At 30.0% G+C, this 15,718-nt stretch overlaps 1 protein-coding gene across 7 annotated transcripts in view; it reads left to right on the top strand.

The window, feature by feature from the left end:
* Nucleotides 1-15,718, top strand: part of LOC144858828 (kazrin-like) — a 74,206-nt gene that overhangs the window by 54,737 nt on the left and 3,751 nt on the right. For 5 of the 7 annotated variants that reach the window (XM_078714948.1, XM_078714947.1, XM_078714946.1 and 2 more), the window contains 9 exons: nucleotides 73-304; nucleotides 2,014-2,055; nucleotides 7,654-7,851; nucleotides 9,652-9,869; nucleotides 11,090-11,202; nucleotides 11,997-12,231; nucleotides 12,678-12,779; nucleotides 13,516-13,682; nucleotides 14,528-14,678. In XM_078714948.1, coding sequence (XP_078571074.1) covers nucleotides 73-304; nucleotides 2,014-2,055; nucleotides 7,654-7,851; nucleotides 9,652-9,869; nucleotides 11,090-11,202; nucleotides 11,997-12,231; nucleotides 12,678-12,779; nucleotides 13,516-13,682; nucleotides 14,528-14,678 — 1,458 coding nt within the window. Of the gene's footprint in view, nucleotides 1-72; nucleotides 305-2,013; nucleotides 2,056-7,653; nucleotides 7,852-9,651; nucleotides 9,870-11,089; nucleotides 11,203-11,996; nucleotides 12,232-12,677; nucleotides 12,780-13,515; nucleotides 13,683-14,527; nucleotides 14,679-15,410; nucleotides 15,511-15,718 lie in introns of all 7 variants that reach the window. The other 2 variants (XM_078714951.1, XM_078714950.1) reach the window with 2 other exon arrangements.

Below are 15,718 nucleotides of genomic sequence, written 5' to 3'. Positions count from 1 at the left end.
TTTTAACATTACATTACATTTGTAATTAAATTGTTATTTGAAACAATGTTATATTTGTTTTTTTTTATATAGTTAAGAAGAGAATTAAGTGAAGTGACACATCAGCCAGTAGATATAAAATACCCTATTCACATTACAACTAGCACTCCATATGACACACCTATAGACACACCCATGTCAACGCCCGGGAGGAGTTCTCAGGAAGGTGACACAGACAATGACACGGCTTCTCTAATTCAAAGTGAAAATAGCACGCCACCAATGTCTAGAAGTCAAAGGTCACAGACGCATTCGATGATAGCAGGTAAGAATGGTACACAAATATATTTTCAAAACAACTTTGTTTTAAAAAAACAATGATTTTTAAAACTTGAATTTTAAAATGTGTATGATTGTTTAAAATTGCCATATTGACATCATCAAAACAAGACTAAAATGTGCCACATTCAAACTATTTGTTTATTATATTTTATTGATTGACATGATCACAGCTTTTGGGATTTCAAATTGAAACCATACGATATGCGCATCTTGGGTAAAGTAACATACGGATTTCATCATATTTCAATTCTCAATTGTCAAACAGTTGACATAACATATCTCTGTTCAGTTCATCTTAGCAGTCTGCACAAACAAGAATTAGGCCATGCAAAGTATGATTCGTTGGTTAGCATCCATTCACACAATAAACTATATAATTTTAGGAACAGTTTGTATAACAAGATCTCTTTAAGCATCCATTCACACAATAAACTATATTTAGTTGTAGGAGCAGTTTGTAAACAAGACTTTTTTTATCATTCATTCGCACACAATAAACTTTATAGTTTTATGAGCAGTTTGTTTATAGATCTTTTAGCATCCAATCACAAAAGATTTTAATTGCAATACAAACAAAAATAAAGCAATCAATATTAACTCAAACTAGCAAATTAAGTACATTTTCTAGTGGTTTTCTTTAAAGAGAAAATAAATTAAAAACATTTATTTACACAATGCATGCAAATAATAAACTTTCTTTAAATACAAACTATTAGCATATTGTTTGTGATTGAGCATAGTAGTATACAGTACTGTATGTTTGTTCTGCGAAGTATCTGTATATATTCAAAATAATCAAAAGAACAAAACATTTACAGAATGAATGTGATAAAAATAGTTCCAGAGTTGTATTGCGAATGGATTACAAAGAGAAATATGTTTATAAATAGAACCAATTTAATAAACTGTACACTAATTGGTTTATGTAAACTATAACAATTTCAACATTTGATTAATTTTCATTTTTTTAAATCTAAAAAAAAATATTGCTAATCATTATTGACATTTCATTGGCTTGTTAGAAAACATTTTATTTTTTATTTTATTCTCAACTCACATTAATTGTCAAACATTCTTTCAACATCAACCATTTTACTTTTTTTGACAACCATAATTACTCACCGATTTTTAGAATTTCTTTTTTATCCATTGTTACAATCATCGTCTTTTAATTTTATTTAACACCTAATAACATTTCTTTTGTTTTTTCTTAAATTTGTATATTTTTTGTGTATTTTTTATTTTGTTTCAAAAAGTAGAAATATGCGAGAGGTGTGGTGGTAATTGAATTAATAAAACTGGAAATGGTGTGAAATTAATATAATAATTCAATTAATTTTCAATGCATTATAATGATGTTTTATGTAAAGCTAATACTGTACCCCTTCACATCTCTATACTGGTACGCTGGTGTGTGTATACTCTGGAGTAACAATAATAATATATTGGATCCCTTTAAAATTTTCTTAATTTCACACCATTTCATGTGATATTAATAGCATCGTGACATAAATTTGTTATATATTTATTTTCTATTTTTGAATATGTTGAAATTGTTCATACCATTGTTTTCCCAAATGGATTCCTCCCCTTTCCTAGTATCGTATCTTTCCCTTCCCCGTTTACAGGGGAACCCACACACCTTCTTTTCCAAATTCCTGCATTCGTGTGATGAAACGTCCTTTTTTTCAGCGGTCAAAGGTCAAATGGAGAAGATGTCGAAAAGTTTTAGTTGTGAGTAGAGAAGCGGAATTTAGCGTCCGCCATGCATCTAGCGAGCATGCTACCCATTAACTCATCTATTCTAAGAGACGTTTGTCTCTCTTTCTTTATCATCCACTTTTGTACCATCATCCTGTGTCATTCTCTCTTTGTATCTGATTTTCTAACAATCTAGCAAATTCATAAATTTCTTTAAAATCAGGGATACAGTATTCAGTGCTTAATTAATGTTTTTAAGCAAATTATTTCTATATCTGATCAATGTTTGGTGAAAATTCAACTTTTTTTTCTGTTACAGTAGAACCTCTCACTTGGGACATCCCTATTCAGGGGACATCCCTATTCTGGGGACACCCCTATTCAAGGGACACCTCTATTCAGTGGACACCACTTATAAGGAGGTACTTATTCCTGTGAAACAAATATGGGAAAATTTATGTTTTAATACTACAGCCAACCCCTATTCAGAAGAAAACCCTATAAATTAGTCCTGAAGGTATCCTCTTAATAGGGGTTCTACTGTATCTATTTTAAAATTAAATAATGTATTTTAAATTTTAGACTAATAAATAGAACTATATAATCTTTTAATGTGTTGAAGTTGACAAAAACAATTTTGAAACTCATAAAGCAATTTGAATGTATACATTTATACCTTAATAGTTGTTTTCTTGAATTGGCATCTATTTTTTGGTGTCATATTTAAATTATAACATTTCTTAATTACATGTTTAAATTACACATTTCATGCATGAATAGTTTAGACCACATTCACAAACTACATTTGTTCACTGTGTTGTTAACATTCCGTTTTGGATAAATCCCAAATTGTTCAGTCAAATCAGTATATATTATAAAGTTCATCTAAATTTGTTTGCGAATTTGTGCACGAAAATGTAGTAAAATTAAACTACGTCGGTACAGTATTTTGTTTTGTAGGCCTATGTAATTTTACCTTTTGGATGAAAAAGTCATATTCACATTGTGTATTATTTTCATACATTATTCCAAATACACACATTTTACTGTACAGTAGCTTTTGTTTGAATTATAGCGTTTACTTTGAGTATAAGCGACTTTGATAACTCCAGAGGGCGGCATATTGACAAGGTAAATTGCGACAAAAATTTCCATCTAGGCCCAAGGCTAGCGCGATGATGTAAGTTTACATCACCGCGCTATGGCCTAGATGTTAAATTTTTGTCCCGATTTACCTTGTAAATATGGCGCCCTCTGGAGTTATTGAAGTTGCTTATTATCTGGAACAATAGTAAACATTGTTCATGTATTTTACTTAAGAATTAAAAATAAAATCTTTGAATCCTCCACTGTCTGCTATAGTAGCAATATTAACAATCAGGTTTTATGATATTATAATTTGAATAAACTAATTTGTAGGCAATTAACAAATATTCAATGCTTCGTAAGTTAGGGTTTCTTTGCATTTTACTCTTTTTGTGTACATTTTCATTTATGTTGTCTATCAGCTGCTTACTATCTCTCTGCAATCATGCTTAATTAATTAATAATTAACTATGTGTGTTTTATAACTTAATTTTACCTTTTATGGTATTTTACCTTTAATTATAATTAATTAATTAACATAGATACGTAGAAGCTAATAATTCTCTGTAGAACTCTTTCTCAAGACAATATAATACTTTGTGGACACTTGTATGTTAATTGCATGTATAAATATAATCGCAGGTGTTCACATTATTGAATCAATATACAATTTTTAGAAATTTGTTTAAATAATACAACCTTGTAGATGTAAAAAAAAAAATATATATTATAACTAGTAACAAAATAAAATATAACTTTTCGAAAATGATATATTAAATGACACGTTATTCCATGGTATTCAATTAAAAATTCTAGGTACATGAACACATTTCCAAAAAGTTTACTTTTAATTCTTAACTAACTCAATCACTTTCTCATTTTTAAACAAAGATTCCGTTTTTTTTTTACATTTTATTCAACTTAGGTAATTTTTTTGAATGTACTCAAAATGAAGGCAAGTACACTAAATGATCATTATGGAAAATTCTCTCTTTAGATTCTATAATGTTTTCAAAATGACTTATTATATATTTATTCATTTTTTTATTTACATTTGGTTATTCATCTAATTTAACTTTTTAATTGAAATTTTGCTATAAATATATACATTATTCTTGGGTTTCTTTTTTGGGAGGTATATCTAAAAAACAATTTGGTTATCATCATTATTATTAACATCGTTATATTTATTTCTTAATTTTTACCAATCAGTTTTCTTTTCTGAATGAACTGTTAAAAGTGAAAGACTCAATTGAAAGAGAAGTAAAGATCAATCAATCGGTCAATCAAAAGATATAATAAATACAGAATGCAGATATCTGACTCATAATTTCAAATGACCTCTTATCAGATAATGTGATTCAAAATTAGACAAAATAAGAATAAAAATGATTCAACAAAAGAGCCTTGACTTGTAACCAGATTTTAAGTTTTTGATTATTTGAACATGTGATACATATGAACCACTCTGTCACTGACACCGTAAATTAAATTTTTTTTATAATGTATAACATTTTACATTAAATTATTTTGTGGGTCCCAAAGGATCTGCCAAAGCTACCAGGCACTGCAAGTCTACTTATAATAAAAATGTTTACCATTATTATTATGTTTTTGTGAATGGGTTCTTTTTAGTTGACATGATGACAAAAAGACTGGCAGTGTCACTCTAGGATTTTAAAATAAAGCCAGTAAAATCTAATTATAAATGACCCCCCTCCTTTTTTTTGTATTTAAGCTTGTAATTATTTTTTTTTTAATGTAGTTCAACAACAATGAACTATTTTCATTTAAATTTATTTTTTAATATTTATTTAAAACTCTAATTTACTCCTTTTAAAAATGTTTTTATTAAAATTATTTTCTTAAAAATACAATCGAACTATTTGTATTTCAATTTCTTTCTAATTCTTTAAAACATTTTTATGGTATTAATTACTGACTTTTATTTTTATTCAAATGATTTTTATGAATTTGAATACAAGTTAAAACCTATTGGTTAAAATCTAAGAATGATAAATGTGTCTGTCATTTCACTGTAGCCATCGTTTTTGGGCGTGCCTTAAATCTGATGAAAAATCGAGAACTCATAAAATTATAGTTAGATAAATAAATTAAAAATGACGTTTTTGAGATAAGAATTAAGGTGATTAGCAGTTACAAGTATATTTTCCTGACTTTTCTCAACCCTGTGCTTAAATAACAGGAAATCCCTTCAAGTTTAACAAATTTTATTTTTCCTTTTTTTTTTTTCAATATTTATAACTTGTTTAAATAATTTCCTTCTTCTTATTATCGGTCCACCCATATCAAACTTATCCTTCCACATTGCCATCATCATTACCGTACCATATTTGTCATGAAACATTGTCATAATTCACAATTAATACCCAATATGCAGTAATATAAATTAATATAATATAAATAAATGATTAATTTTGTTGAGTTGTGATAAGCTCTGTCTACACTATCAAATTTTATGTGACATAAAAAAATGTGATGTGCCCATATATGGACATGATGATGTCATATCACTACCATATTTGGGAATATCACTACCATGGGCACACTAGTTTGATCGTGTACACAGAGTTTTAGAATAAACTCTCATACTACTACAGACCACAGTACAACTAGGAACATTGAATAATGATATTTGTATGGACCTTTGAAACAATTTCAGACAATATTGTTTAAAATACATTAAAAAAAATTGATTTGCAGTTAAAAACATTTCAACTTCATTTTTCCACTCATAATGAATTTCCTTTTCACTAAAACTTCAAACTATTACTAATGGTTCGCTAGATGCATGGTGATAAACATAAATAAGCCATGATATACTCAGCGTTCGTTTCAGCATTTACTATATTAAATGCGTGTTGATTTATCAGTTTGATAATGGTATCTTAAAATGGTAATTAATACCCTTGATGTGGAAAGAGTACAGGTACACGAAAAGCACAGTTTACCTGGTTTATAAAGGATTGTAAAACCTAAGGAAAAATAGTCCCCTTGCCGCTATCCCTGTTATGTTTAAGTAACATTATTTTGCCTTGAAACTCTCCCTGATTTCATCGTATAAATGTATGACAGTTATTGGGTGTTTCTTCTACTGTAGGTCTCTCATTTTCCTTTTCATTGAATTTTCTCTGCAAAAAGGTCAATATTGATGGAAAATTAAAAGCATGTAATATTTCATAGCCAATAACAATTGATTTTAAAAGCAGTTTTATAAAATGTAATGTTGCCATATGTTTAGGATAATTATTGCTACCATATAATTAACAATGTAGCATGCAAATTATATTTTGAAGATTTATCATAAATTAAAGCCTATTTCTATACATTCAGTTTAGATGTGCATGTTTTAAAAACATTTTTTAGACATTTTCAGCCCCAGTGGGTGCTCATTTAAATACAGCTAGGTAGGCCTAATACTAATAGTATAAGACCAAATTGCAATAATGTAATTATACCATACTTAAACTTTAAATGTAAGTAACACATTATATAAACCAGATACAATTAATTTGACTAAAGTTTAAGGTCAGTAGAAACTCTGTTTCATTGGCTTTACTTCTAACTAATACAACACCAGAGACAGTCCATGACTAGTCCTGTCCTGGGATGTCTAGAAAGACTTGGTTCTAGGCTCAAGGGACTAGAAAATATGGAACACTCAGTCCACTGTCTCTTGTGAGAAGAAGTTAGAATACTGAATCTTCCTAAACAGTTGGACCTACATTTTCTGTGCATCTTCCACATATGTTTCTATTAATTTGTCAAGTTTCTAGGCGTATAAATTCCCCTGGGTGAGTGTTGTATGTTGAAGTCAAACACCAAATGATCTCACTAGGTGCATTAGACCTAGTTTTGTTTTGTTATGAGTCAGTTATGCAAGATAGAATAGCAATTAAAATGACGATCTTAAAAAAAATATATATAAAAAAAGACTAAGATTTGTCTCATAACCCTATTTTACATCTCTGAGAATCTGTATATATAAAAATTAATGCAATAACTTTGCATTGAATTTAGCGGTTTAGTATTATGCACTTTAGAACTGCTGTTGCCCCATGCATGTCAGGTTTTGCTGTTTTGAGTCGCCCTCAATAAAAAAAGTTTAATAAAAAAAATAGAATAAATACTGTAAAATAACAATAAATTAACTTACATATGGCAATATTGGTAAAACTGAAATTTTAATTTGAAAATAATGGGTCATTATAACTAAAACAAAACTATAATTAAATAAAATAAAATTCATATACAATTCCTACAAATAAAAAACATAATTGACAGTGTGCTTTTAGGTATTAATGATACTTAAATTAACATGTATTGATGTTATTGAACTTTGTTTGAAACTAGGGCATTGCCCATGTTACCTCTTCATATAAGAACATCATACACAGTGAGTTATTACTACTGTTACAGTATTAAGTTGTTTTGTGGGAAATTAATATGTGACTTTATGACAGACTATATCTATAATGTTTTATTATATTATTTTTTTTAATTTGATAAAATCATCTTCCTCAGATTCGCAAGAAGACGATGAAAGTCGTGTGTTTCTAATTTCGTCTGATCATATATCGGTTTCTTCGGAAGAACTGTCATCATCAAACAGAACAGTAAATGATCATCACAAAAAGAAAAAGAAATCAGGAAAGTTCAACTCATTGTCAAAAATGTTTGGAAAGAAGAACAAATCAACTTTAGACCAATTATCATTTGATGGTAAACAAATTTTAATTTTGTTTTCATTTATTTTTATTTATGTAGTCAATACTGTCATGATTTTCTCTATAAAACATAATGTTTATTTTGCAATGTCTCTCTCATCAAAATGGGAAAATATTAGAGGAGCAGAATATTTTTTTTGTAATAATAACTTTGGACTCATATAATGTGCATATGCCCTTCACATTAAAAGTAACATGTTTTCAATAGAATACACAAACAGAATTAGATTAAACATTTGAAGTAAAAGGTCAAAAATGACATAAACTTAAAACTATTTATGAATTGCAAAAAACATCAAGTCTTGGCACCATTGTTAGGCTCTTTTTTTTTCTCTTTTGTGGGGGCAACCCACTTTTATTGCAATGATCAACAATATGATACAGGTTATATTATCTATCTATCAATAAATATATATAAGTGATATTGCACAGTCTGATGTAAAAAGATTATAGAAAATATTTTGATATTGTGTTGAAATCTAAATATGATAAAACAAATATGTATACAGTGAAAATTTATATTACAGAGCTAAAACGATATAAAGATATGATATTCAGTATTAAAAATTGAGATTAGGTATAATAATAATAATAAAATGGTATATTGCATTATAAGATTACATTGATAAAGACATTTTGAACATAATATTGCTTTCATTATTTACATGAATTATATGATAATATAACAAACTAATAAATATTGCAAAGCTAAACTCAAACCGAAGTATGGGGATACGCCCTCGTCGCTAGCCAGGCTTATTTTTATAGTTCTAGTTTAAGTCCTGGCTAGCACCAGTTGCGGCTCGGGCATCCCGGACTCGGGCGCCTCCAAGAAAACAATAATATAATAATGGTAATGTTAGGCTCTTTGTGAGATATGCCTTTGTATTGATAACTTTAATCAATTATTTAACTGATTAATTGTTGAATTAACTGGACTTTTGATGTGTTGAATTATATTTATATAATATTTTTAAATAGATTAATGATTCATAAATAGTCTTAACACACCACTGTTTCCTGTTGTTATATCACACAGTTTGACATTATAAAAACAACATGCAAAGAACATTAATTATAAACCGCCTGGTGATATACTGAAAATTTATTAATTAATTTGAAACGATAAGATGAGGAAATATGTGAGAATGAGAAAAAGTCGTCCCAACCGAAATTCGAACCTGGAACCTTCAGCTTGAAATGCAGATGCCCTTACCATTAGACCACTGGGGCTTTCATGGTATTGTTCAAACACAGTTGGATAAATGACATAAATCATAAATTTGTAATCTTTTTTTTCTGCCTGAAATAAAACACATTACTTTTCCTTAATTCACAGTGTATGAATGAAATAATAATGTACCCTATTTTTTACCTTTTCTGTAAAGATGTATTGTCCCTCTGAAAAAATAATTCTTAACATTTTTGTTGAATATGCCATTTTAATGTAACATAATAGTTATCCACTGTGACCAACAATTGGATCGAAAAAAAAAATGTATTTACCTGAAAAAACTGTAATTTTAAAGCCAAAAATGATCAAATTAGCTGCCAGTCAATGGGTTTTTGGTTGAATTTAACCATTTATTTTGTCATTTATAAGTGAAAGCATTTAGTGATTAACTTTATTAAAACTACAAAATAACCTATTCAAATTCTGATTTATTAATCTTCATTTTTCATGTTTTTGGAGGACAATAGATCTTTAAATAACACTAGTGTCATAAGTAATATTTGTTGAATTTAATCAAATTTAAAAACAATCCTAACTTGTGTTATTATTGTTATTTTTCAGATTCATCAATATCAATAAATAATTTAAGCGTCTCTTCAAAACATAGTAGTATGGTAGAAATTGGTCTTGACGAGCAAGAGAAGCTACGATTGGCTGAACTTTGCAAAGTTCAACCAATGCAACAATGGAGAGCCAATACCGTCCTTGCTTGGTTAGAACTTGTCTTGTGCTTGCCACAGTATACCCTAAAGTGTGCTGAGAATGTTAAAAGTGGAAAGGTTAGATTTTGTTGTCTTTTTGAAATACAATTTAAACTTAAATGTAGGAAGCCATTCAGAGAATGTCACTTTTAAGGAGACTCACGAGACGAGGTGCATCCTTTAATAAAGGCCAATCACATAATTGCTTAGTTTATTTAACCACATGCCTATATATAGGCCTATTAATATTTTACAACAATAACAAAACTCAATAATTCAAATATCTATTTTTCTTAAAGCCCCCTTCCCTACGTTTTTTAGATCTAATTTAAGATCACAAACTATATTTAATGTAAAAATAATACTATATGGTCCTATTACGATAACTTTTTTCGTCTTTAAACGGTTAAAAATGTGAAAAATAAGTCGATTCTAATAATTATAGCGGCCCGCTATAAATCCCGAAATGCATTGCGCGCGGATTGATATTTTTGTTTTTCACCTGTAATTCGGCCACTTTTCGATCGATCGTGAGGCCAAAACAAATGGAAGACTTTTCAGCGAAAATACCGGGTTTTCCCCAATTTGTATCAACAGAGTCTGGCAAAAATAGATAGACAATTAAAGCAGCAACTATACAACGCCAGGCTAGGTATATAGCTAGCGTACGATGTTCGTACGTTACCGATGTTTACCAGCTAGGCCTACAAAACTAAGCCTAGCTAGGCTAGGCCTAAGACCGTCCACGAGAGGTCGATCGCCGCGAGCTACTTAGGTAGTGCATTGTTTCTCACTTTTTATCATAATTTACCATAAAACGTACATTTAAGACAAGGAATGACATGGTTTAATGTTTTTAAAGTGATATATATGTATTATTTTCCAAAAAACGTCCAAAATTGAAGGGAAGGGGTCTTTAAGAATCTTCAAATAGCTGTTTGCTAATAAATTATTTTACAGTAAAATGTATTGTCCTAAATGTCAGTTGTATTGATTAAGCAGTGAAATATTAATATTAAATGTTATTGCTCCCCCGCATAAAAAAATCCTGGATCCTCCCCCGAAGAATTCTATAAGATGCTTGTTAAACATTGTACATTGTAGATATTCTTAGTTCATACATTTGTGGGTCAAAGTCCTAGTAAGCAGACATCTGTTGGTTACTTCAACTTTGGTTATTATTTTCACATTAATAGTATTAAAAGCTTTATGCAAAATTCTTTACATTCTACAATTCCCACATTATTCTAGAGGGCGACATTGATGATTTACACAATGCCATGTTTTTGACTTTACAGGTTTTATTAGGTTTATCTGATTCAGAGTTAGAAGTAGGACTTGGGGTAACAAACACGCTGCACAAAAGAAAAATTCGGCTAGCAATAGAAGAAAGCAGAAGTTCCAACCAAGTGTAAGAACACTAATTGCCTTTTTTATTTAAACTGATTTATGCAATTGATTTTGTAACTATTGACGTCCATTTCCGAAAAAAAAAAAAATTAAATTATATTTTGTTTCTACACTGCAGTTCTTGGGTCATTGAGGCTCTTATTAACTACTGTACACCTTTTTCACCTTTTATTTAATGTTTTCTATGCTGCAGTTCATTGAGGCTCTTATTAACTACTTGTGTGCCTTTTCACATTTTGTTTAATTTTTTTATAATAATATATTGTTTCTCATGAGACATGCTCTAGCCACAATTAATTAAAAGTTCTTAGTTCATAACAGTTCCCATTGCATCAGCAATTTTTAAACTACAAATACATATTAAATAAAATTTCTTTTTGAACAACCAAAAAATAATATAAGCGAACTTACAGTACATTTCGAAACCTATCAGGTTTCATTCTCAACTGGCGTTTCATCGTCTAGCGTTGTTAATCCCATGACGACGATGAGTTGGTATAGCGCCACCAATAAGTCCAAAAAGACGTGCCCCCTTCTCCTTCTTCAAGAAGCATTTTCTACAAATTGTAGTAAAAAATTGTTTGTGTTCTTTTTAAATTTACAAATACAAATACATTTATTCATCAGATCACAAATCACAGTAAAATAATAGTATGTACAGAGTTTTCAAGAAAATGATGAAATTTGGGGTCTCAGACAACCAGGAGGTTAAACTTTGATAATTGGTAAATTGCACTCTCCTTGTTTTTTCCTGGTTATACTCAGCTAATGTGATATGATATATTTTATTTATAGGCCTTATCCAAAAATAGGGGAGTTGGATCATAGGTGGGTTTGCCGGACATGGCTGAGCGACATCGGTCTACCGCAATACGCAGCAACATTTGAGCAGGAGAAGATTGATGGCAGAGTGCTGAACACACTGACAAAGAAAGATCTGGAGAAGTATTTACACATGACTGTACGCTTTCACCAAGTCAGCATACTCTATGGTATTGAGGTCCTTAAGAAAGTGCAATTTGATAAGAAGGTATGTGTGACAGAATTCGGTTAAATAATAATATATTTTATAGCTAAAAGTGGTTGATAAAAAACAATACACATTTAGCATACGATACGATATTCACCATGCATAGTTTGAGTCTTCCCAGATAAGGACTATAAACTGTAGGTCCAGTGTACACAGTTTTTCCGTGTGCAAATTAAAAAAAACCCAGTTTAAGATGAGTAGGGGTTACCCCAGTGAACTGGTTCACAATATAGCCCCTGTGTCAGGAATTAACACCTACATGATAGGACAGTGATTAATTTACTGTTGGTAATCCTTGGCCACGTGCCTAAAGACATAAGATGAATAAATACAATAAAAATATTGCATTGAAATAAGATACTTCTGTCAACATATATTTAAAAACAAAATTAAATAAACTAGAAAAAATGCATTGTAAACTATAAGATGGTTTTACTTTTTATCAGATATTGATGGAACGTAGAAATAACTGTGAAAGTTTTGATACAGACCCGTTAGTGTGGACAAATCAGCGATTTATTAAATGGACAAAAACAGTAGATCTAAAGGTAAGTTGATTTTATTATACATACACATGCCTACATTTGTTTTCAAAAGCTCTGTCTACACTATCAAACTAGTTTGACAAAAAAGTGTGATGTGCCCAAATATGGTAGTGATATTCCCAAATATGGTAGTGGTATGTCATCATCATGTCCATATATAGGCACATCACATTTTTTGGTACATAAAGTTTGATAGTGTAGACAGAGCTTTATGTAAGTTTGAGTTGGTTTCCTATCTTGCATCTGATCTCTCCCTCAATCCACTCATCATATGATGTAAGATGTGGAACATAATGTGTTTTCATTCATTGTTTCATTCTTTTATTGGATAAAAATTGAATTGTATTAAAAAGTGTCAAAACAATTGATGTTATTCTACTAGTATGTTCATGAACTGTAATGATAGAGCTTCCATTATAGTTACATGTATACAGCTAGAAAATCGGTAGTCCGATGAAGTTCTGTGACCAGAGGCGGATCCAAGATTTTAATTTGATTTGATTGAGGTCCAGGACCTAAAAATGGTGAAATGAAGGGCTGAGCTTAATTTAATGTCCTATCTTTTGCATTACAATTGGAGAAAGTTAGAGAGGTGGTGGCCAGCTGGGCCCCACTTGGTGTTCCGCCCCTAGTGACCAAATTTGTAAAAAAAATCCATAATGTGACGATGTAAATTTGCATATATTTCTTGTTGAATTGAGGTGCAATGATTATTAATTTGTGTTTTTATGTTTTGCAGGAATATTCAAATAATTTAATTGAAACTGGAGTGCATGGTGGCGTTGTGGTTCTTGACTCTTCCTTTACTCCTGAGCATCTTGGTACATTTTTAGGAATATCTTCAACCAAAAATATCCTTCGACGACATCTGACATCAGAGTTTAACTCATTAATCAGACCAGCAAGGTATGGCAATCACAACTATAACATTTGGTGTTGTTTTTGTATATTTAAGTTGCATGATGCGGTCGATATCATCTTTTTTTTATCTTCATTTCCACATTTTAACATTTCATTATCATCTGTCATAATAGCATCATCTCAGCCAAAATGTAGAATTTAAAAAAATCATACATTTTTAAAACAGCAAGTAACTCACCAATAACTAAAAGATGGATGATTATATTGTGGTTGTAAATAAAGTCTTTTTCCAGGCTTTGAGAGTGGAGTAGAAACAGTTGTGAATTACAACCCTGGCACTTGGTCAGGCCTGGATGTTAGGACTAGAAAGCAAGCTTCACCGATTCAGTTAGGCTGGGAAACTATCAATTAGTTGATTCCCCACTAAAAAAAAATGTTATTTAGTATAATAAAATAGTAGCAACCATGTCTATTATGTATCATCAATGTTTAGAATCATAATTTTATATATATACATATCATCCAGGGAAAATTTCATTTACAAATTTTTTTTAGCAATATTGCTTATCAAACTGATTTTTTAGACCAGAAACATACTTGTATTGTATTTTTTGCTACACAATTTTAGAAATGTGTAGCAATAAGATCGTTTTGTATAGCTTTTTGCTATGCTACACACTGTCATCATAATACTGTATTCGGTTTATAATAAACTTCTTCTAAAGTTTATTCATTTCCTGCATCTATCCTAAAATAGTCACCACCTTTCTACATCATCTATAAATGGATGCTAGTAGACCAAACTTTGTACTGTTTTTATTTTACATTTGGAAAATTATTTGAAAATATATGCATGCTCACAGCTTCTCCATTTCATGTCATATTTTCAGGTCATCATCAGACTCTGATAACACTTCGTTGCCAAATTTGACTACCAAATCCTCAAAGCACGTTCAGGCGTCTTTGCAGAGGTCATTTGTCCGTTCCTATGTCGGCAACGACGATGAACTTCGAGGGAGTCGGAGGCGGCCAATGTTTAGGGTAAGGAATAAGCAGTGAATATTTTGTCAAATATGTATATTATTATATTAAAATTATTTATTTTTTTAAAGATGTCTTACTATTACAACAATAAGCTAGACCTATTATATTTATTAACATGTGACCCTATATTTTAGTTGGCAATGAAACATGTAAACCTTAAATTTAAACTTTTTTTTAAAGTTTTTTTGTAGACATAATTTTCGAAGTAATTATTTTTTAAATATCAACTTATTACTTACTCTTTTATATGCAATTGACTTAATTAAAATACAGTATGACGTTCAAAATGTTAATATTTTATACGAAAAATGTATTTACATTTGAACTAATAAATACTAGGCGTCTGTATTTTGCTTTTTATACAATTAACGTTTGTGTGCATCTTTTATATCGGCAAGATGATTCATAAACTCCCAACGTCTACAAATCTATTTTTACTATTATTATTAGTTTTATATTATACAAATGTGACTCATATTGTTTCATTCCAACATTATCTGCAAACACAATCAGTTGATTGGAATATTTGTTGGCGTCAGTTGATCATTAAAACGATTAAAAAAAACACTTATGATGGATGAAATGTCAAATGAGCTGTTAAGAAAGTCGCATCTCAAGTATTTCATCGTCTTTACTGAATGACACTTCTAATTAATGATTTTCAAACATTTTTTTTCATTTTTAATACTGAAATAAAGTTGATTGATTGATTGCTTACTTGCTCCCTAGATTATGAGACGGATTTCAAAGTCTGCCGCCGACCTTACCAAAGTCCCTCTTTACGAAACTCTCAGAGAGACAGCCTCTGAATATTGAGTAAAGCTATAAAGTAATTCTTTCTTTTCTGTTAACAATAACACTATAACCTTTGGGTGAATTCAATTCCTGCAATTGCCTGAAAAAAAATCCCCAAATAATAACATTATTATCAACATTATAGTTTTAGATTCTCTGCAGTGTAGATTCTCAGATAATAATGCTTCGAAAAGTTAAAACTAATAATGTATTACGGTAGTATTACAACATAGATAGACAAT

Source organism: Antedon bifida, chromosome 2, assembly GCF_963402885.1.
Source record: "Antedon bifida chromosome 2, ecAntBifi1.1, whole genome shotgun sequence".
NCBI classification, from domain to species: Eukaryota; Metazoa; Echinodermata; class Crinoidea; order Comatulida; family Antedonidae; genus Antedon; species Antedon bifida.
Note: the sequence above shows the minus strand (reverse complement) of the source record. Positions and strands in the feature narration are given on the sequence as shown.